Source organism: Chinchilla lanigera, unplaced genomic scaffold (genome assembly GCF_000276665.1).
Source record: "Chinchilla lanigera isolate Chin_1 unplaced genomic scaffold, ChiLan1.0 scaffold00030, whole genome shotgun sequence".
In the NCBI taxonomy this organism is placed as follows: domain Eukaryota; kingdom Metazoa; phylum Chordata; class Mammalia; order Rodentia; family Chinchillidae; genus Chinchilla; species Chinchilla lanigera.
This window is the reverse complement of record NW_004955431.1, coordinates 155,060-179,168: the sequence shown is the minus strand read 5'-3', so window position 1 is coordinate 179,168 and position 24,109 is coordinate 155,060. Positions and strand designations below refer to the sequence as shown.

Below are 24,109 nucleotides of genomic sequence, written 5' to 3'. Positions count from 1 at the left end.
TTTGCTAGCATCTTATTGAATATCTTTGCATCTATATTCACTAGGGAGATTGGTCTGTGGTTCTCTTTCTTGGTTGGGTCCTTTTATGGTTTTGGTATCAGTATGATGCTTGCCTCCAGACATGAGTTAGGGAGAATTGCTTCCTCTTCAATATCATTGAATAGTTTGAGGAGTGTTGGATTATATCTTCTCTGGATTTCTTGTCAAATTCTGCTGTGAATCCATGAGGGGCTGGGCTTTTCTTTGTTGGTAGGTTTTTAATCACGCTTTCAATCTCATTAATTGATATTGTGTTGTTCAGTAATTTGATATCTTCTTGACTCAGCCTTGGTAATTCGTACATATCTAGGAATCTGTCTATTTCTTCTTAGTTTTCCATCTTATGGGAGTAAAGATTTTCAAAGTAGTTATTAATGATCTTTTGAATTTCTGTGGAATCTATAGGAATTTCATCCTTTTCATTCCTTGCATGAATCTGAGTTCTTTTCTTCCTTTTCTTGATAAGGTTTGCTAGGGGTTTATCAATTTTATTTTTTCTTTCAAAGAACCAACTCTTGGATTCATTTATTTTTTGGAGGGTTTTCTTTGTCTCAATTGCATTAATTTCTACCCTAATCTTTATACTCTCTTCCCTTCTTTGGGCTTTGGGCCTGACTTGTTCCTCTTTTTCTAAAAATTTAAGATGCAGCATTAGGTTACTTATTTGTTCTCTTTCTGTTTTCCTTATGTGTCAATTCACCACTATAAATTTCTCTCTGAGGACTGATTTCATTGCATCCCACAGATTTTGGTATGTTGTATTTATATTTTCATTTGTTTGTAGGTATTTTTTAATTTCCTCTTTAATTTCTTCTGTGAGCCATTGGTTGTTCAGGAGGTTGTTTAATTTCCAAGTGTTGGTGCAGATTTTGAAGTTCCTTTTGTCGTTAATTTATAATTTCATTGCACTGTGGTCATATAATATGCATGGGATAATTTCACTTCTTTTGCATTTTGTAAGGTATGCTCTGTGGGCTAGGATGTGGTCTATTTTAGAGAAAGACCCATGTGCAGTTGAGAAAAATGTGTATTCTGATGTTGTGGGGTGGAAGACTCTGTACACATTTACTGTGTCCATTTGTTCACAGCTTTGTTTCAGATCTGTTATTTCTTTGCTCATTTTTTGTCCAGTTGACGTATCTCTTTCTGTCAATGGTGGGTTGAGGTCCCCTGTTACAATAGTGTTATTAATTATGTGGGTTTTCATGCCTGTTAAGATTTGTCTTATATAATTTGGAGCTCTGATATTTGGTGCATATGTGTTTATGATTGTCATCTCATCCTATTGGAGTTTTTCCCTGACTAGTATGTAGTGACCTTCTTTATCTCTTTTGATTGTTGTTTGTTTGAAGTTTACATTGTCTGCAAAAGAATAGTTACACCTGCTTTTTCTGTGTTCCTGTTGCATGGAGGAGTTTTTCCATCCTTTGACTTGTAGTCTATGGATTTCCTTTTGAGTGAAATGTTTCCTGTATACAGCATATTGTTGAATTTTGTTTGTTAATCCACTCTGCCACTCTGTTTCTTTTGACTGGAGAATTGAGACCATTTACATTTATAATTATTACTGTTATGTATTGATTTATCATTGTCCTGTTATTTACTTGCATTGGTGTCCTACTTTTTCTACCTGTTTACTTGCTTGCTCTTCTTTTTTTTTTGGTTTTTCTCTGGTACCGGGAACCGAACTCAAGACCTTGCGCATGCCAGGCAGGTGCTTTTTGCCGCTGAGCTAAATCCCCAGCCCCTTCCTTGCTCTTCTTTTTGTTTCATTTCTAGTCTTTTTCTTGAAATTGCGGTCAGATTTTTCTCTGTCTAGAATATCTTTTAGTACTCTTTGTAATGCTGGCGTGGCACTCATGAAGTTCTTCAATTGTTCTCTGTCATGAAAATACTTTATTTCTCTGTTGAATTTGAGGGATAGTTTGGCAGGTTACATCAGTCTTGGTTGGAAGCTGTTCTGTCTTAGGACCTGTAATACTTGGTTCCATGCTCTTCTTGTTTGGATGGTTTGTGCTGAGAAGTCTGCCGTGATTCTGATGGGTTTTCCTTTACAGATAATCTGTTTCTTTTCTCTAACAGCTTTTAAGATTCTGTTGTTTTGCTGTGGGTCTGGGAACATGACTGTTATATGTGTGGGTGTAGTTTTATTTTGGTTGTGGGTGTGTTGAGTTCTGTATGCCTCATTTCCCTGTATATCAGTTTCTGTTTCCATACTTGGGAACTTTTCTGCTGTTATTTCTGCAAATATTCTTTTTATGTCAGTTGTGTTGCCTCCTGCTGTTTCATTGACTCCTAGAAATCGTATATTACTCTTCTTTGCCTCATCTTGTAGCTGTTGAATTGCCTTCCTGGATCCTTGATTTTATACAATCCTTTCTTTCACGGTCACTAGCTGCCATGCTGTGTTCAAAGTCTGAGATTCTGTCTTCAGCTTCATTCAAGTGGTTTCGGCAGCTTTCATTGGCAGCTTTGCTTTCCTGGAAGTCTCTTTGAGTCTGGTTCATGCGTTCTAAGTCCTTTCTATATTTTTCACTTAACACTTCTTCCATTGCCTTTGTTCTTCTATTTTCTTATGTTTCTTCTTCAGACTTTTTGAGCAGTTCCTTCATTATTATTGTCATTTCATTTTTTGCCTGAGAGATTATTTCTGATCTCATCTCTTCTATGGCCTTATTGAGTTGTTTCTTTACTTCCATTGCAATCATTTCAGCTATTTCAGGCATGTGTTTATCAAGTTCTCCTATGTGGATGTCTCTTGGAGTTATTCTGCATGTGGTGGAGTTCTGTGATTGTTTTTTAGTCCTTCCTTTTGTCATGTTTGCTTCCAGGTGCAGAAAGCTGTTTCCCTCTTCAGTGGCTGCACAGCAAAGGCCACTAGTGTCCCTAGTTTTCCTGTTAGTCAAATTTGCCCCTCAGTGACTCCTGAGAAGCACTACTTAGTCTCGGGTTTTCTGGCAGTTGTTGATTTGTATCTAGTTATCCCAGGTGTCAGGCATGGGCATTGGTGTCAGCTGATCGCCAACTGTCAGATTTCAGCATCCTCTTGCAGTTCTGGGCTCATTCACGGCCCAGACTCGGGTTACAGTGGTGTGACAACGCTGGTCCAGTGAACCTATGTCTGCAGGCATTTCAGGGTATAGGCGAAACCTAGACACAAACTTCAGGGTCGACAGTTTGTGAACTGCCTGATTCTGTGTGACCAGTCAGTTCAGGACACATACCGGAATGAGATGCAGACTGGACAGAGAGCAGTCACTGACTGCCCGTGCCTGCGACCCCCTAGGGAGTCCGTGTGCAAGTAAAGCAAGGCCTCGAACCTCGGGTGCAGCAGCTCTTGGAGCACTTGCTCATTTGGTGCAGGGCATGTGCAGGAGGGGCCACAAGTGCCCTCCAGCTAGATCAGTCCCTTGGACTTCTGAGTGAGGACCTCTCGTCTGCCGTGGGTGCCTGGAGGGCAGAGACTGTCTGTAATGGCAGCGGGGTCCTGGGTCACCCGCTTTGCCCCCAGGAAGTAGATGGGAGATACCTGGCTCTCTCCCTGGGTTTCACCTGGGAACCATGGCGTTGGATGTAAAGGACATTCCTTGTAGGAGTTTTGTGCTGGGGCAAAGGCCAATACAGTCAGCAGGGCAAACTCAAGAGCAGAGACCAAGGCCCACTGCAGTGAATCTCTGGTGAATCTTGCTTCATTTAGGGATCCAGAGGAAAGGGTACCTAAGCTGGCAGTGACTATTAGCATTTGCTACTTCCTTACTATTTCCTGAATTCAAGTCCTGCCTTCAGTTCTGTTTTTCTGTATTCCATCTCTGGTAGATTTTGTGCACAGCACAATACCATTACTCCCTCTCCCAAGTCTTTGCTTTTAGCCCTGAACCTCTTCACTGAGCATTTCCTTTCTATAGCTAGCACCTGTTGAACTTGACACTCTGGCTGACCCCCAGGACCTCTAACTTAACATTCATGCCTGGGTGGCTCAAAAAACTTCATTTTCTCCATTGCTTATCCAACTGTAATGGGTATAGCTAACTGAACTAGTTATCTTTACTGCTCTGCACCACATTTTCTTCCAAAAGAGAAAAAAATTAAAGCTTATTTTTCCATCTTTACATCTGCAAAGACTTTCTTTCCAAATGAGGCTATATTCACAAGTGTTTCCCTTCCTCCAGAGCCTTGTATGTTGTCTTAGTTACTTTTCCCAATGCTGAGACAAAATACTTGACACCCCAAATTAAAGGAGGAAAAATTTATTTAGCTCACAGTTCATTGAGGTTCATAGATGTTCACAGTTGACTAGCTCCAAAGCAGGGTGGCATGGCAGAGAGACATTGCAGAGGAGAAATGGTTCATGGCAGACAGAAGGCAGCAAATAGTGAAGAAGCAGCAACTGACCACAGCAGCCCTCTTTCTATTCCTTATATTATATCCAGGTTATACACCTAGAGAGGGCCTTCCTATTATCTACTGCAGGAACCATGCCAAGCCAATCAGTGAACTAATTTAGTAATTACATACCCTTGACTGCAACAGCATACACATAATCTCAGCATTACACACTCTAGATCCAGCTACCTCTGAAGAGTCCTATCTATGACCACATGAGGCTTTGGGCAGATGTCTAGACACAATCCATAACATTCATGCTAAGCAAATATTCTATCACTGAACCACATCTCAAGTCCTTTTAAACAATTATTCTTTTGAGACGAGGTCTCAGAAGTTGTCCAAACTGGCCTCAAGCTTGTGATTTTCCTGACTCAATCTCTCAGAGAGCTGGGGTTACATCTATGTAACACACTAAACTTGGTTTACATACACAAGTTCTAGTTGGAGAAGAATTTTGGGGGCACTGCTCATAGTATTTATGTTTCCTATACTGATTAGAATGTATGTACTCCTGTATATCACTGTGAAGCTGATGCTGTTTTTTACCTTTTTCTTTTTTTGAACCCAGGGTATTGAGCATGATAGGCAAGCACTGGACCACTGAGCTATTCTTGTAGTACTCTTTCATTTTTCATTTTTAAACTTTGTATTAAAGAATGTTTTATACGTATGTAAAGGCAGATTACTATTATGAAACCTGCAAATAATATTTTGTTTCTCTTAGAGTAAATGCAAAAGTACAAAATAGTTTCTTGCATTCTTTTTAATCCTTAAGGCTGAGTTTTTAATTATTTTAACATAATTTCTTACCATTTTCATTCCCAGATTTGTGTTTAATTGGATGCTGAGGTTCCCTGGTTTTTCTTTCACTTCTTGATAACAAACTCCCTTTTCTTCTTCTAGGTTGTGCTGTGTTACAGGTCAGCCCAATGGCTGAAGTACGTTGTTACAGTAAGGTGCTCAAAGAGGCCAGCAAATGTGACCTGGATGAATTAGCCATTTTAAGTAAGATTTGGAAATTCTTTGGATATGACTGGCTGCCTCCTCCTCCCCTTTATGCACACAGGTTGATGTGCATCACACATAATACCATGCATTCAAGGAGATTTACCCCAAGACCAGATTATGTTTCTGATATTAAAAAGTAGTTGTTCCTGTTTCAGATGTCTTGATAACCAATCTCTCACATCACTTAGGGGACTGAATGAAAAGCAGATGTTTACTGTGATGTTTTATCTGTTTGGTCTGTCAGTTACATTTTGATGACATTTCAGAGTAAATCCCATCTTTGGTGATTCTCTGTAGTCTTCTGAAGATGTCAGTAGTTAATTTACTCCTGGAAAATCTGAATATGCAGTTCAGAAGAACCTAAAACATGGAGATGCTATGTAATTGCTTCTTTCTGAGATGCGGGGAACTATTTTTGTATTCTTATTAAATGGACTATGACTGGATGAAATAGACTGAATAACCTCACTATCCATTCTTTCATTTTTCTGCAGAACTTGAAGAATTTAATGATATTATAGAAACTCATAGATGTTCCTGCAGCTCCTCTACAAGGTATCTGTTGTTCACATGCAGCTACTCATAGATCAACTAGAACACTGAGCCTCTGCTGCCTTGAGCCAGGTCAGCCAGTTCTAATGAGGGGAGTAACACAGAAATCAAGCACCCCTCTCATATTTGTAGCTTAGTGTTACCTGAAGAATGTACCTGATACAACTAACTCTTAAAGAGAAAAGCTTTTTTAGCTCACAATTTGGAAGTTCAAAGGCATGATAAGTAACTACATTAGTTCAGTTGTGGTGAGGGCAGTGGGGGTGGCACATCATGGTGCAAGTGCATATCAGAGGGTTGCTCACACTGTCAGCCAGGAAGGAGGGTCCTGCACCCCTGATGACCTAAGCACCTGCCACTAGGCCCACTTCCCAAAGATTCCACTATCTCACAGTTGGGTTGGTACCACACATATTCTAGCCATGCATCCCCAAATTTTCTTAAAGGTTTAATAGTGTATATAAGGGCTCTTTATATATTTTCACTTAGTTCCATGAATCAGCCAGGCAAGATTCATGTATGTCTGTGTATTTATTTTTAAACCCCATTATATAGACAGCTAGCAATTAAGGGGATGCTCATACAAGATATATGTTAGGTCACCATGCTATTAAATAACAGAAGGAGGGCTTCCTTGCACCCAAGTCTTTTGACTTTAAATCCATTGCTCTTTTCTCCACACCTCCAAGTCTTAGGACCCTGATAAAGAGCACATGCTGTATTACTCAAGCATGTGAAGAAACCATTTCACACAAGACACCCAGTCAGCAATTGATGCTTGGTTTCACCTAACAGCTCCCCCTGAGTTATGCAGATGATAACCTGAGGAAAACCCAGAACATATTTCTCATGCATGCAGTTTTCTACTTTTTGCAACTCTTACATTTCAGTGTTACTTATGATCCAGACTTCAGTTCTGCTGAGCGATTAGCCAGAGAGTTGTACCAAGTATTCTGGAAGTCCTGGAAGTTTTCAGTAGTCAGTTATCAGCTGGCAGGTTCCCTGAAGGCAGCTAGCTCAATAGTAAGTATTAAAATAAACTGACTTTGAATCAGAAGTTCCTAAATTCTCATTGGGCTTGGCCCATTGGCTTCAAATATGTTTCCTAGTATGTTCTCTGGGTGTTGGGGAAGACTCAAACTGAATGACAAAACTGGTACATATGAGTACTTACTGTATTAGGGATTGTGTTAGTTAGTTCACAGTTCATTCCTTTAATATATCGTATTGGTAGATGCTTTTTAAATTTTTATTTCAAAGTGTTGAGCCCAGACCTCAGCAGGGCTGGTCAGAAGCAGAGCAGAAGTCACGCGTAGGCTGCTAATTTGGTAATTAACTCTCCTTTCCTCAGCAGATGTGCTGCCCTGTGGAAACATGCAGCAATTGGATCAAGGACTTTGTGACAGAGGATGAGGGCAGGACAAGGCATTTGGGGAGTGCAGGGGAGGGAGGGTTTAATTTGTCAGGGGAACTTGGGAAATCTGATTGGAGAGCTCAGAATTTGACATCGGTTTTGAGGGGACAGCACTGCAATAGGTGAAAATGTGGGAAGATGTTCTTGGCAGAGGGCAGTGGAGGGGCCTGGCCACCTCCTGAGCAGTGACTTGGTGCAGTTGGGTATTGCCTATCTGTGTGTATCCCTGAGGGGTTAAACTGTGAAGGATGTGGGATGCTAATTTGAGGAATGACCATGGAAAGTATAATGGTTCAGAGCGAAGCCACTGAACAGTAATGGCCAAATGGAGGTGTTTCTGAGAGCCTGGCCACAGCAGAATTCCAGCTGGTGATACCTGCTGGTCTCCTGACTGAGAGGCAGTAGCTTCTGCTGCTTATGAAATGTTGCAGGTCAAAATGATCTACTCGTAGTAAGTTCAAAATCTGGAAGTGAACCAAAAATACACAGAAAGGTGATCTTATCCAGGTGCTGGAGGGATCTTGTTCTTTAGTTTAGTTGAAAGCAGTTTCAATTTCTCACAGTAAATTTTAGGAAACATATTTGAATGTTGTTTTTTATTTAAACTCTTTAAAAATGCTTATTTAAGGTATCCTTAAATCCTCTTATGTGTTTTGCAGGTTGTAAATGAAGAACATGTTCGAAAAGACTTTGAGTCCAGTATGGATGTAGTACAGGAAATTAAACTTAAGTCTAGAATCAGAGGAACTGAAGACTGGGTGCCCCCTAGATTTCAAATCATATTTGATATTCATCCACCAGTCAAGTAAGTATGGGCTGCTGCCTGGAACCCAATCCATTTAAAACAGGTGAAATGAATCATACCTGATTCTTCATGGAAATAGAGAAAAGAAAAAAATAATATGCTCAGGGGCACAGGAAAACTTATGTTATTTTATTTTATTTTTTGGTATCAGGGATCAAACTCAGGACCTTGCACTTACCAGGTAGGTGCTTGTGCCACTGAGCTATATTCCCAGCCCTGTATTTTAGAAAAAGGAAAGTTGTGTTTATTTTTCTGGCTTAGTTTTCTTGGCACCTTGTTTTTCCAGGGCTTTGGGGCTTTTGCAAATTTTGATAACTGGAGAATGCAACTGTGCATTTCTAATTACGAATATTAGATAGCAACTGAAAGTTATATAGTCTTAGAGGGGATATTTAAGCTTCTAATGTTGAAACTGAAAAATCAAATGTAATTTTAAAAGACTGGACCATTCTACTTTCAGTGCAGTTAGCTTGTAATGAAAACAAATGAATATATTTGTTCAAAAGAAAATTTAACTTTGAGGAGAGCCCCTACAGTTTAGAAATGTAACAGAATATAAACAAAAATATCTCTAGTTGCTCTAAGAAATAACTGAATTCCTAAAAAACAAAACAACTAAGATGGCATGGAGAAGGAAACAAACCTGTGCATAAGTGTGTGTACACATACAAAGTAGTAGTTCGATTACAATTTGTCCTGAGAGAGTATATGACAGATTATAGACAAATATTATAGGCAGAAAGTACTAAGTACAACTTTCCCATTTTTCTTTGTATTCAGTTTGGTAGGAAAACTCCCAAGAATTATGAAGGCACTGATGAGGGTTGTTGACTGCCTCATGGACGTGCCTTATAGAAGAAGGTCTTTCTCTGTTGCCTGTTTGTGTTGGGGGGAGCAAAAGTATGTGCGGCTGCTTGGAGAAGAGCTAGCTTTGGAGGCATTGTGAAGGGTCACTTTCCTTAGCATGGGACGCCTTTTCTCAAGAATTTCCCTAATTCCTCTCTAAGGCCCATGAGCAGAAACTTAACTTATTTTTACCTTCATCATTTTTGCTGAACTTGAACTGCAATCAAATTTTACCACTTTTCAAATCACATGGGACATTATGGCACAGTTCAATAGAAAGAAAACATTTTCATGATGTAGCTCTTAAACTAGAGATGGGTAATAACTTTGTCTCATGTAACCTTGTATTCATCTAAAACTTTTTGCATTTATTTGTGAATTTCATAAGCATATCATCTTTTGATGTCTGCATAACTATCTTCCACTGTAACGTATCTCTAGTTCTCTCTGGACAGAGGTCCATACATGGGCAGTGAGAAGCCCCTAAAGGTCCACCAATGGAATAATAACTTTTGGCGTTGACTTCTGCTTTGGGGATAGCTGAGACTTTTGAAGAGTTCTAGCTTGAAGAAAACCTAGAGACTTTAACTAGGAAACTGTATTGAACATAATGTATTTTTTCAAATGAAAAATGATAAGATTAGGGCCCTTATCCAAGAAACATACCACAGCTGCTTTTCTGATCAATGAAAAAAATGTTCCATTTGGTTGCCTCTGAAATATAATGACTGCCATTTTCTGTCCTCAGGAGAGAGCTGGGAGTGGTAGCCCAGAATTTTTTCTGTGCTGGCTGTGGAACTCTGATAGAGCCTAGTAAGTATGCATCACTGATTGCTGGCTTATCATGTGGCCATAGAGTGAGGAGTAACAAGAGTTGGCAGTGCGTCTGTGGCAGTTTCCATGTAAGGCATCCTTGGTGAGAAGTTATCTTAAGAGCTGTCTTCTCTTTCGAGCAGAGGCTGTCATGACTTATGAGACTGTGGGCCCACCCAGGAGCTAGGAGGATTAGTACCCCAGCCGTCTCCCCACTGGGCACTTTCCTCCAGCCACATGGCTGGCCTGCTGGAACCTTGAAAGCCCATTCTCTCCTGATGCGGCGATTTGCATCTGTGGTTCTCTCTCCCTGGAAGCCCTTTCCTGCACACATGCCGATGGCTGGTTCTTTTACTTTTTTCACACCTTCACTCAAACATCCCGAGGTCTTCCTGGCTACCCTGTGTAAAATGCTCACCTTGCTATACTCCTGGCCACAAATAAGCATGTGTATTTTTATACTTCTCTTCTTCTTCATTTTTTATTCTTCCTAGAATACTCTCTTATGCTGATTTATTTTATCTGTTTCCATCACTAGATTGTAAGTTCTGTGAGGATGGATATGTTGCTGCTTTTATTCATTGTTTTGTCTCCAGTGTCTACAGGACTGCTTACCTCATAGTTGGTCATTAAAAGACATTTCTGAGGCTGGGCATGATTACACATGCCACTGGCCTGTAATCCCATCATGCTGGGAGGCCAAAGCAGAAGGATGGTAAACTCAAGGCCAGTCTGGGTTACATAGTGAATTTAAGGCCATCCTGCACTATATAATGAGACTCTGTATAAGGAAGGAAAGAAGGAAGGAAGGAAGGAAGGAAGGAAGGAAGGAAGGAAGGAAGGAAGGAAGGAAGGAAGGAAGAAAAGATATATTTGTAGAATGAATGGTTTGCCAAGGAGCTGCCCAGACCTCTCTCAGCATTTGAAGAGGTGGCCTGAGGGGATCATATCTGGGCTGAGCCCTAAAATAATCAGGCTTCCCACAGCTAGCCATGTAGGTGTCCCCCTTGAGACTGGGAATTTCTTGCTCTCTTGTGAGGGGCTATCCTTCAAGAGATAAAAATAGGAAACAAAAATCTGCCTGGGCTTCCTCTACTACCCTGGATGATAGGCATACAGTTATAACTACTCTTCTTTAACAAACTCATTTTCCCACTTAGTGTGACCAGGACACATCTGTTGGTTAGCCACTATCTGATGCCTCATAAATATTGAACGCATGAGTCAGAAACTGTAGTCATGTGACTATGATTCCACCAACTTTTTCAATAAAAAGTTGGTTAGGGCATGGAGCTGTGTGCCTGCCCTGCTAATGCAGTGGTAATCTTGTACACATGGTGCTGCCTAATTCTGGATGTCTGCTTTATACTTTGTAGGGAAATCACAATCATCAGCCAAGAAAGTGAAAAAAAAAAAAACCAAAAAGGTCATATATGTAATAAAAGAGATAGACAAAGGGGCTGAGGCGTTCACAGCCAGGGGAGTTAATCTGGGCAGGGGGTGAGGGAGGACTGGGAGTGAGGGGCTTTATAAGGAAGTGATTCTGTCCAGGTGTCACGTGGGTGCTGAGTGGGGAGTTCATCATGTTCCTAGTGCCTTTGGCAGATGGAAAGAAGAATGACAGGGCAAAGCATGCTCCAAAGGTAGGCAGAGCAGATTGTAGATGATGATATAAAGTATATAAATAATTTTGGACTTTTCCTGAAAAATTTCTCTAGCTCTAAGAATTTTTTAACTTTATATTTTGAAATCATATTTGGATTTACAAATGGGTTGCAAAGATAGTACGGAGAGCTTCTGACAACTTTCCCTAGCATCAACCTCTAATATAGCCGCTGTATAATTATTAAATCTGAGAAATTAGAATTGGTTACAGTTCTAATAACTAAACTACAGACTTTTATCAGGTTTCACTCGGCTTTTCTAATGTCCTCCTAATTCTGTTTCAGAATCCAGTCTAGAATACCACATTGAATTTAGTTGTCATGTTTCTTTAATCTCTTCTAATCTCACACACTCAACATGACATTTTACCATTTATTGAAACTTCAACATATCCTAAAAACTAGGATTATAAGCAATTATCACACCAAAACATAACAATTCCCTAATATTGTCTGCTCCTAGTCCACTTTCATTTGCTATTCTCAAGATGTGATATAGGGCTAAGTTTTCCATTCAAATTCCAGCTGAATTTCATGCAGTGCAGATAGATATTAGTTGTCTTTAGTTAGCTTTATTCTAGATCTGCTGTATCCAATATGGTAGCTGCTAGTCACATGGCTACATACAATTAATTTAAATTAATTAAAATATAAAATTCAGTTCAGTTATATTAACTACATTTTAAGTTCTCAGTTATCACATGTAACTATGGCTACTTTTGGATGACACAGATAAAAAATATATCCATGCTCACAGAAGGATCTATTAGTTTTGTTTTAGAATAGTTCTCCCTTATCTTTCCCATACCATTGGTTTCAGAAGATAAGAACAGTTGTTGTTCAGAGCAGGATTTCTCAGTTTGAGTAGTGTTGACTTTGTTGCAAATTAAGAAGTGTAAAAAGCAAAAGTAATTTTTGCCCATGCTCCAAAAATAATTTACTATTGGCCTTTTGGTGGGAATCTAGACTGCGTATGTGTATATTTTTAAAAACAAAATTGAGACTGCATTCTGTCTAGCCATACGCTTTTCCTTTCACTTCTTGACTGCAAAGCATTTCATGTAGAGAGTGCTGCACTTATTTCACCAGTTGCCTTTTTATGAAATTTTGGTTGGCACCTCATTCACCCCCAGTTACAAATGTACTGTATTGAATACCTTTGTATATCGTATGTGCCTGCTAGCATTTCTGTCTGATGAAGTAGGTTCAGGAATATCTTCCTACAGGGTCACTGCTGGGGACAGGAGGGAACACCCATGTATCTACCTGCTCTGGATGTTCTAAATTTGTGGATCTGCAGTGGGTCAGAGATTCTCATTGTTTCAATATCCAGAGCTTTGACTGTCACAGAAATGGAGCATTTGTCACAACTCTGTTGATTATCTGTATTTTCTTCTTTCTTTGTACCACCTGCTTTTACCATTCATTTATTTTTTCATTTTCTTTTTCTCTAATTAATCAAGGAACTTTCTGTGTTGCTACTTCCTCATGTTGTGCACACACTGCTTAAGAAATTACAAGCACTCTTTGTATGTGTGACAGCACTGACTTCAGTTCTGAGTTGCAGTTTGTGGTTTCAGGACAGCTGGCCTGAAAAGCTCTGGTCTGCCCTGTCTTGGTGGTGGCAGGTGGAGTCTGCACTCTAATTCCAATGTCCGGATCTATGTACTATGGCCTTTTGCCACACTCAGCTCATCTTGCCCAGCTTCCAAATCTAGGAATATTTTGAAAGGGTTCTGTTTTTCCAACATCTGCATACCCTATTAAAGCTCATGCATGGCCATGGTATTAAGTCCCCAAGGCCCTGCCAGGTTGTTCCCAGTTGTCCTGAGGCGAAGGATGACTTCTCCATTGTGCAAAAAGCCATCTGAGTCTTTGACCTTTGCAGAGGTATTGGGGTGGGGTGCAGCTGGGTGGATTTTCAAATCCTCTCTGTGTGCCCCACAGAGTTTGTGAAGAGGCTCAGGTACTGTGAGTACCTGGGAAAGTATTTCTGTGACTTCTGCCACTCCTACTCGGAATCCTGCATCCCTGCGCGGATCCTGGTGATGTGGGACTTCAGGAAGTACTATGTCAGCAACTTCTCCAAACAGCTGCTCGACCACATATGGCACCAGCCCATTTTCAACTTGCTGAGCATCAGCCACAACCTCTCCACAAAAGCCAAGGAACTGGACAGGGTGAAGGTGAGGGGTGAAGGTTTCTGCAGGGAAGTGAGTTTGGCTGGAAATTAGAGTCCTGGTTCCAGGGCCTTTGCATACAGACACGTGGAGAGGCAGATGACTGTGATGTGAATGAAGCTGTTCTTTGGGGTTCCTAGCCTCATACTGAATTATATATAAATATTTTAAATATATTTTACACATGCACACTCTGTAGTTTTCTTGAAGAGGGCCCCCAAAATGATGTGTAAGCTTTAGGCTCCACAAAACCTGCATACGTCCAGGGCTCTCTGGATCCATGGAGTCAGATATGAACACCTATTGTAGAGGCTGTTTGCTCCAAAAATGTGTCTTATGTGGGGTGGCTTTTGTTTTTTAAAGAAACTACTGTAAATGCATAGCTACAGAATGGCAGAGGTACATATTTTTCATACTATGGAGGGAAAGTACAATATTTATGCTGTGTTTTGGAAACAAACTGGAACATCTTGTTCATTCTGTCCGACAGCATCGCTCTTTTCTGCACAAGGTGATGGTCCTGAGACCTGCAACTGCCCCTCCCGCCCACTCCTGCCTTCTAGCTCACCACTTTGATTTGTGCAGGGAGAAACAGCTTTTTGGTAGTGTAGTCAAAAACATTGAACTGGCTGGGCATGGTGGTGCCCACCTGTAATCCCAGCACTTGGGAGGACGGGGTGGTATTTCAAAGTGAGAGTTAATATGGAGCTGCTCAATGCCAGAGTCATTGATCACATTTAACTCTCTCTTTCTTCTCCCATTTGGTTTCTCATATTAGGACATCCAGGAGCAGCTTTTTCATATCAAGAAACTGTTGAAGACTTGCAGGTTTGCTGACAGGTATGCCTCTCAGCTGGAACAGCCTGTGCTCTCTCCTCCCTTCTGCTCCTCCTGTTTGCCTGCTGGCCCTGCCCCTCCCATTCGCAAGTCTTCTTAGCACAGTAATTGCCTGTGACAGTCTTGGGATGGTAGCCACCTCTTCAAAATTACTAAGCCTGCTAAATCACTAGTGGAGAATGTAATTTGTTAAGAAAATGGGCCAGGACAATGATAAAAAGAAAATAATTTTGATAAATCCATATAAAATAAAATTTACTATATTAATCACTTTAAATATACAATTTATCAATAGTAAGTACATTCCCACCAGGTGTAGTGGTGCACACCTGTATTCTGAGTGCTCTGGGAGGGTGAGGCAGGAGAACTGCAAGTTGAAGCACACCCTGATTGCCTTAGTAAAACCCTATCTCAAATTAAAAAAAAAAATAAATAAAAGGGGATGGGGACATATTTCAATGAGAAGGCCTTGAATTAAATTTCTGAACCACAAAAAGGTACATTCCCATCATTATGGAGTCATTACCACTGTCCAGCTGCAGAACTCTTCATCTTAAAAAAGTGAAAGAAACTCATTTATAACCTTTAAACACTGACTGTCTCTCCCCAAGTCTCTAGCAAGTGTCTTTTAATTTTATTTCTCTGAAAATTTGATTACTCTGAGTACCCATATAAGTGGGGTATTACAGAATGTGTCTTTTTCTGACTAGCTTATTTTACTTATTATGTTCCCAAGGTTCATCCATGTTGTGGCATAAGTCAGCATTTCCTAAATAATATTCCATGATGCCACCCACCCATTGTGAGTTTCTTATTCACTCAGTGAGTGACACTTGTGCGGCTTCCACTTCTTGCAAATAATGCTCTGAGCCTATAAACTGTGACCTATTGAAATCCCCTTACAGAGGGGCTGGAGGCATGTCCACCTGGGTGAGACTATGGCCTCCAGAACATAGCTGTAAAGACATATCCTAAGGATGTATTACTGATATGGGCAGAGATTTAGTTAAAATGTCGGTTTTAAATAAGTCCACCAAAAACTAGTAAACAAATTCAGCAAGATAACAGGATACAAAACCAATAGCATTTCTGTTCATCTCTAATGAACCCACAGAAAAAGAAATTAGAGAAACAGTACCATCCGCAAAGCTTCAGGAAAAATTAAATACTTAGAAATTAACCTAACCAAGGAAGTGAAAAACTGCTATAATGAAAACTATACCATAGTACTCTGGAAAAGGAGACCATAGCAAACATAAGAAAATGGAAAGATGTCTCCTGTTCCTGGATAGACAGAATCAATATTGTCAAAATGGCCATACTTGCAAAATTAATATACAGATGTAATGCAATTCCAATCAGAATACTAAGAGTGCTAGTTTTTCTCACAAAACTAGAGAAAAATCCTAATCCTAATATGAAACAGAAGAGACCCTGAATAGCAAAAGTCGTCCTCAGCAACAAGAGCAAAGCAGGAGGCATCACAACCCTGAGTTTCAAGTTATGTTACAAAGCTGTAGTGATAAAAACAGCATGGTCCTGGCACAAAACAGACATGTGGATCAGTGAAATAGAATAGAGGATACAGAAAAAACCCCAGGCACATTCAACCATCTGGTGTTTGATAAAGGAATCAAAGACATACCCTGGAGGAATGATAACCTCTAAGAAATGGTGCTGGGAAAACTGGCTATAAACTTGCAGATTGAATCTAGACTAGTATCTCACCATGTTGTAAACTGAAGTCAAAATGGATCAAAGATCTAAATAATTAAAAGAAAACTCCTAATCTGCTGGGAGATAAAATAGGTAAAACTCTTAAAGACACAGGCATAGGAAAAGATTTTCTGAACAAAACCGTAGTCCCACAAGCAATAGCATCAGTAATGAACAGATGGGGTTATATCCAGTAAAAACTTCTTTAAAGCAAAGGAAACAACTAACAGAGTGAGGGAAAAACCTGCAGAATGGGAAAAACTTTTGCAGGACATTCCTTGGGCAGAGAATGAATGTCTAGAATATATAAAGAACTCAAAGAATTAGACCCCTGAAATAACAGATCCAATCCAAAAATGGGCAACTGAAATGAACAGACATTTCACAGAAGAAAAACACATGAACAATAAATACATGAAAAAATGTTCAACATTGGTGGCCATTATAGAAATGCAAATGAAAATAACAATGAGATTCCATTTTACTCCAGAAAGAATGACTATTATCAAGAAATCAATTAATAAAAAATGCTGACAAAGCTGTGGGGAAGAAAAGAACACTTTCTAATGTTGGTAAGGATGTAAACTGGTACGATCACTATGGAGAGTCCTCAAAAAAGTAAAAATAGAAATTTCATTGGACCTAGCTATTCCCCTTCTAGGCATCTTCCTGAAAGAGTTAGAATTCATATTACAGTGATACATGCATGGCCATGTTTATAGCAGCACAACTCATAATAGTTGAATCTTGGAATTGGTGATTGTACCACTAGAAGATGAATGGATAAAGAAAATGTGTTTATACACAGTGGAGTACTATGCTGCTATCAAGAAGGATAAATTTGAGTCATTTGTAGGAAAATGGATGCACCTTGAGACCATAACATTAAACAAAATAAATTAGATACACAAACTTAGATGTTACATGGTTTCTCTCATATGAGAAAAAACAAAGAATAAATAAAGAGCAAAATAAAAGGTAGATAATAGGAAATAGGGAGATAAATATTTTACAAATAGGGATCAAGAGATGGGGGAGAGGAAAGAGAAGGAGAATGAGATGTAAAAAGAATTAAAATATGTACATGTACCAGCTCTCCATGATGAATATAATCATGTGCTGCAAACATGTACTAGTAAGAATTTTTTAAATATGAGAAGTGATATTAAAAATCTACCAGGTGTTCAGCAAAGGTAATATTAAATTAATGCCATGTGTATAGTATAAAAGAATGGGCAGTCAAAAAAGTTTTAGGCATGAATTAATTGGGAGATTTTTAAGTGGGAAAGACTAGCTTATTAAAGGAGGTTAAAATTACAGACTGAGTCTCTGCCCTGTGTGCACCCGTGGCAGACAGGAGGGCCTCACTCAGAAGCCCAAGGGACTGATCTAGCTGGGGGGCATGTGTGGCCACTCCCTGCGCACGCCCTGCACCTAGTGAGTGAGTGAGTGCTCCAAGAGCTGCTGGTCCAGTGGTTCCAGTCCATGCTTTGTTTTCACCTGGACCACCTAGGGGTTCGCAGGCATAGGCAGTCTGTGACTGCTGCCTGTCTGGTCTGCATCTTGTTCCTGTATGTGTCCTGAACTGACTGGAGACACAAAATCAGGTGGTTCACAAACTGTCGACCCTGCAGTTTATGTCTGGGTTGTGCCTGTACCCTGACATGCCTGGGGACATAGGTCCACAGGACTGGGATTGTCACACCAGTGCAACTTGAGTCTGGGCTGTGCATGTGCCCTGAACTACAAGAGGATGCTGGATCAGTCAGTCTGACATCAGCTGACACCAATGCCCACATCTGAGACCTGGGATAACTAGATGCAAATCAACAACTGCCAGAAAACCCAATACTAAGTAAGGCTTCACAGGAGTCACTGAGGGGCAAACCTGACCAACAGGAAAACTAGGGACATGAGCGGCCTTTGCTGGGCAGTCACTGAAGAGGGAAACTGAGCTTTCTGCATCCAGTAGCAAAGGTGATAAAACAAAGGACTAAAACACAATCCCAGAACTCCACCCCACTCAGAACAAGTCCAGGAGATATCGACATAGGAGAACTTGGTAAACACATGCCTGAAATAGCTGAAATGATTGCAATGGAAGTGAAGAAACAACTCCATAAGGCCATAGAAGAGATGAGATCAGAAATAATCTCTCAGGCAAAAAATGGAATGGCAATAATAATGAAGGAACTGCTCAAAAAGTCTGAAGAAGAAACATATAAGAAAATAGAAGAACAAAGTCAATGGACTGAAGCGTTCAATGAAAAATATAGAAAGGACTTAGAACGCATGAACCAGATTCAGAGAGATTTCCAGGAAAACAAAGCTTCCACTGAAAGCTCCCAAAACTGCTTAAATGATGCAGAAGACAGAATTTCAGACTTTGAAGACAGCATGGCAGCTAGCGACCATGAAAGAAAGGATCTTGTAAAATCAACAAGGATATATAGATGCAAAGATACTCAGTAAGATACTAGCAAATAGCATGCAGCAAATTATCAAGGAAGTCATACATCAGGACCAAGTCAGATTCATTCCAGGAATGCAGGGTTGGTTCAATATTCACAAATCTATAATTGTTATACGCCATATCAATGGAGCCAAAGACCAAAACCACATGATCATCTCAATACATGCAGAAAAAACTTTTGACAAGGTCCAACATGCATTTATGATAAAAACTCTACAGAAAATAGGAATAGATGGCCTTTACCTTAACCTGATCAAAGCCATCGATGACAATCCAACAGCCAACATCATTTTAAATGGACAAAAACTGAGAGCTTTTACTTTAAAATCGGGAGGAAGACAAGGGTGTCCACTGTCACCACTCCTGTTCAACGTAGTTCTGGAAACACTAGCCAGAGCAACTAGACAAGAGAGAGAAATAAAGGAATAAGGATCGGAAAGAAAGAAGTAAAACTATCACTATTAGCACATGAAATGATATTTACATGGAAGACCCGAAAAACTCCACAAGAAGACTTCTTGAATTAATCAACAAATTTAGCAGTGTAGCTGACACAACAAAGTCAGCACCCCAAAATTGATAGCATTCCTATACACATACAATAAACAGACTGACAGAGAAATTAAGGAAACCATACCATTCACAATAACACCCAAGAAATTGAAATCTTCAGGAATCAATCTAACAAAAAAAGTAAAAGATCTATTCAATGAAAACTACAGTACTTCAAAAAAAGTGATCAAAGAAGATTTCAGCAAATGGAAAAGTATTTCTTGCCCATGGATAGAAGAACCAACACTGTGAAAATGCACATACTCCCAAAAGTGCTATACAGATTCAATGCAATTCCCATTAGCATACCTCACAGATCTCGAGAGAACATGCCTTAAATTCATCTGGAACCAGAAGAGACCCAGAATAGCAAAAGCAATCCTGGGCAACAAGGATAAGTCAGATGGAATCACATTCCCTGGCCTGAAATTATATTACAAAGCTACTGTTATAAAATCAACCTGTTACTGGCTAAAAAACAGACCTGAGGATCAGTGGAACAGACTGGAACAAACAGCCACAACCAAAAACACACTCAGCCACTTGATAAAGGGGCCAATCAAACACACTGGAAGAATGATAGCCCCTTTAATAAATGGTGCTGGAAAATTTGGCATGCCATCTACCAAAGACTGAAAATAGACCCAAGTCTATCACCATGCACCAAAGTCAAGTCAAATGGTTCATAAATCTCAATATTAAAATAGAAACACTCAATCTATTGGAAGGGAAAATAGGTAAAAATGTAGAAGACCTGGGGGTATGCAGAGAGTTCATGAAGAAAAATCAAACTGCACGTGAAACACTTCAAAGAATCAACTGGAATCTCATCCTACTGAAAAATTTCTGCACATCTAAAGAAATCACCAGCAGAGTAAAAAGAAAACCCACAAACTTGGAAAAAATTTTATCTGACTGTCCCTCAGACAAAGCGCTTCTATCTAAAACATATAAAGAAGTAAAAAATAGCAGCCCCCACAAATTCAAAGACCCAATCCAAAAATGGGCAGCTCAGATGAATACACACTTCTTAGATCATGAAATACAAATGGCAAATAAATACTTGAGAAAATGTTCAACATCATTAGTCATTTGAGAAATGCAAATTAAAACAACATTGAGATCTCACCTTACCCCAGTAAGAATGGCTAGCATTAAGAAATCAACTAATAATAAATGCTGGTGAGGCTGTGGAGAAATAGGAAGCCTTCTCCATTGCTGGTGGGAATGCAGACTGGTGAAACCACTGTGGAAATCAGTTTGGAGATTCCTCAGCAAATTAGGTCTAGAGGTCCCATTCAACCCAGCCATTCCTCTTCTGGGTATTTTCCCAGAAGATTTAAAACATCATATCACAGCAATATATATGCACCTATGTTCATAGCAGCACAAGTTGTAATTGCTAAATTGTGAAAGTATCCCAAATGTCCATCCAGTGAGGATTGGTTAAGAAAATTGTGATACTTTTATACAATGGAATATTACTCAGCTACAAAGAAAAATAAACTCGAGGTCTTTATGGGTAAATGGTCCCAACTATTGACCATACTCATAAGTGAAAGAAATCAGTCCTTTATGTGGAAGCAATGCATTGTCTCACTAGTGTAAAACCTGAAAGAGTTAATTTAAACTGGGAGATATGATAGACATTGTGAAATGATAAGAAAACTCTCAAGGGTAAAGGTCACCTGAGATGTTTGAAAAGAGAAGGGAAAGAAGGAGAAATTTTGTATGTATGTATATACAGGATAGTTAACATAGTTATTCTACTGTCTTCTATTTCTTTGCTGACAGAATCTGTCAATGAGTCCTTGATTGATCAATATTGCATGTCTCTATCTATTTTCATGAGAAACTACTTTGAAGATATCAATATGTAATACAACAAGCATTGTAATTTCCTACCACTTTGTTTGTAACTCTGCATTGTCTCTACTGTTCTTTTGCTATTTTTTAAAAGGTCTGTCTGTCTATTAATATTTTCCTCCTTTTATTTTTAAAATAATAACAATAAAATAAAGAAGGTTAAGATTATTCTTATAATGGATGAGGTCATATGATTTTAAATTTTTTTTCCATTGGATCTTTGCTTCAGTGTAATATATTTGTTTTGAATTAAATTTCTTGGGAGAAATCTACATTATAGTCATTGATCCTTGAGCCCTTACCGCATACTTTCACAAAGACAGCTTAATACTGTTCAGGGTCTTAGTTTTCTTAAGAATGATGTGTACCAAAACCACACATTCTCCTTTGTACAAAAATTTCTTGAATGGCTTTTTTGCTTCAGATTTTTAAAAAATCAGTAAATTTCTGTTAAGCACAGGGGAAAGTCAAATAGATTCTTGTTGGACTGTATGTTACACACACACACACACACACACACACACACACACACACACACACATAATGCCCTGCGGTTACAGTGGAGGTGGCTTTCAGCTCAGTTAGGGGTAGACATCAAGCAAGACTTCCTGGGGGAAAAGCCTAAACCTCAAGGGTAAGTTGGACCCAGTAAGAGGGAACATGGAACCCTGATGTAGACAGAGCATGAGTGGATGTCCCAGGCTGGAGGGAGAATTAAAACCATTATGGTGTTACTTGTGCCGTGTCCAGTGTGGACCCTGACTGGCTTGGGACTGGGATGAGTGACATAGCCAATAACTGATTTAGTGAATTATGAAGACCAAGTAAGTTTGCTTGTTGGGGGCCTTCTGAGTTTCTCTGCTTCTCTCTGGCAGCGCATTAAAGGAGCTTGAGCAAGTGCCCAGACACTTGACTGATGAGCTCCACCTGTTCTCCCTGGAGGACCTCGTCAGGACCAGGAAAGGGCTGCTGGCGCCCTTGCTCAGGGATGTTCTGAAAACTTCCTTGGCACACGTGGCTGGCTGTGAGGTAAGAGTTTGCTGGGAGCAGGTGGGTCCCTGAGCTGTTCCTTGCCTCAGGGCCAGTGCCACATGCTTTGTACTTGACTCTGCTCGCTGCTCACTCACCCGAGGGCAGTGCTGTGAATTAACAAGCCAGGGTCATCCTTCTGGCAACAGGCAGAGCTGGGACATAAGCTGGGGACCTGCAGCCTCTTCATCAGGATGCAGAGTCCTGCTTGGAGCCTGCTCTGTCTTGAGTTAGCCACGTGGACCCTGATCTAATAAAACAAAAAGCTTTGTGTCTACATAAGCTGAAGGTTTCTAGTGCAGCAACCAGAAATGGACCTCCATCAATTGCAGCACAGGTTTAAAGCCAGCTGTGGTGGCATAGCTGTAGTCCCACCTACTGGGAGGCTGAGGCAAGAAGATCAGTTGAACCCAGGAGTTCAAGGCCAGAAGCCCACAAGTTGAGCACACCTGCCTTTCCTGGGCTGCACTGAATGAACAGAAATTATCTTAGGCTGCATATAAAATGTATAATGTAGTTAATGTATATAACAAAGTCTCTTTTTAAAAATATTTTTAATTAAAACACAGGCATGTCCAACCCACGACTGCAGGTTGGACATATGTCTAAGAGGCTTATCTTGGTCACTTCCCTCATTGCTGGGATAAAATATCCAACACCCACGGCTTAAAGGAGGCAAGGTTCATTTTAGCTTCCAGTTTGAGGCCATGGTCAGCTGGCTCCAAGGCAGAAATGATGTGATGGAAGTCTGCCAAAGCTGTTCACATCATGGTAGCCAGAAAACAGAGAGAAGGAGGCGCTTGAAGGGAGATGTGCCTTTCTGAGTCACACCCAGTTCCCATCTCCAACCAGGCCCTGCTTGCTAATCGGCAGTTGACTCTATTGCTCCCATGATTTAGTCACCTTTCAAAGCCCCACCTCTGAATGCATGAGCCATTTGGGGGACCTTCCAGATCTAAACCATAAGAAGGCTAAGATCACAACTCTTCAAAAATTAATGCCTATGAAATTCTATAAAAGTGGTAACTTACTTTCTCTGTCAAGAGAAGCACTACTAGTTTGTAACTTTTTCATGCTTTCTTTATGTTAGGACATACCTACAGAATAGCAGCCTTGTAGGCATATTAGAACAAAAGTTAGAAATCAATTCACAGCCTGTGGCTATGCTCACGCTCCCTGTCACGTAGCTTGCCTTGACCATCTGGCCCAGAGGTTCCTCCTTAACAATGTGTGGGTCAAACTGACTGGGTCTGGTTTGTGTTTTAAAAATATACAATGATTCCAACTTGTATCAAGAGCTTCAAGGTCATCATGTTGGGGAAGACTGGCCCAGTCCAGGACACTTTCAACTCTACCTGCTCTTCTCAGACGCGCTCCCTCCCAGAATGTGCCTGTATAAACCTGCCTCACGATATATGACGTAATTCCTGTATTCCATGTAACCAGTCATGTAAGGACCTGCTATCTGCTTTGTACTTCCCATTCACAAACCATATTTAAACTGAACTCAAACCTGACTCTGGACTGCTGATTGAACCTCTGGATTCGCCAGCCCACTAGTGTAATAAAAGTTGCCTTATCACTCCTTGGTGCAGAGTCTTCTATTTGTATTGACATTGGTTTTTCTGTTACACTTAACAGCTGTGTCAAGGAAAGGGCTTCATTTGTGAATTTTGCCGGAGTACAACTATCATCTTCCCATTTCAGACTGCAATATGTAGAAGATGTTCAGGTATTTTAATAACTTCATAACATAAGCTTAATAATAGTTTAACTTAGTGCAAAGTTAATTGGTTTTTTTATTTTAAAAATAAAAGGAGGAAAACATTAACAGACAGACAACCTTTTACAAAATAGCAAAAGAACAGTACAGACAATACAGAGTTACAAACAAAGTCGTAGGAAATTAACAGTGATTGTTGTATTACA

At 40.0% G+C, this 24,109-nt stretch overlaps 1 protein-coding gene across 7 annotated transcripts in view; it reads left to right on the top strand.

Annotated features, from left to right (window-relative positions):
* Kiaa0226l (KIAA0226-like ortholog) overlaps nucleotides 1-24,109 on the top strand; it is a 65,572-nt gene that overhangs the window by 27,402 nt on the left and 14,061 nt on the right. For all 7 annotated transcript variants that reach the window (XM_005387544.2, XM_005387545.2, XM_013515873.1 and 4 more), the window contains 9 exons: nucleotides 5,329-5,430; nucleotides 5,928-5,988; nucleotides 6,876-7,008; nucleotides 8,059-8,204; nucleotides 9,799-9,863; nucleotides 13,475-13,713; nucleotides 14,486-14,547; nucleotides 22,027-22,180; nucleotides 23,822-23,912. In XM_005387544.2, coding sequence (XP_005387601.1) covers nucleotides 5,329-5,430; nucleotides 5,928-5,988; nucleotides 6,876-7,008; nucleotides 8,059-8,204; nucleotides 9,799-9,863; nucleotides 13,475-13,713; nucleotides 14,486-14,547; nucleotides 22,027-22,180; nucleotides 23,822-23,912 — 1,053 coding nt within the window. The remainder of the gene's footprint in view (nucleotides 1-5,328; nucleotides 5,431-5,927; nucleotides 5,989-6,875; nucleotides 7,009-8,058; nucleotides 8,205-9,798; nucleotides 9,864-13,474; nucleotides 13,714-14,485; nucleotides 14,548-22,026; nucleotides 22,181-23,821; nucleotides 23,913-24,109) is intronic.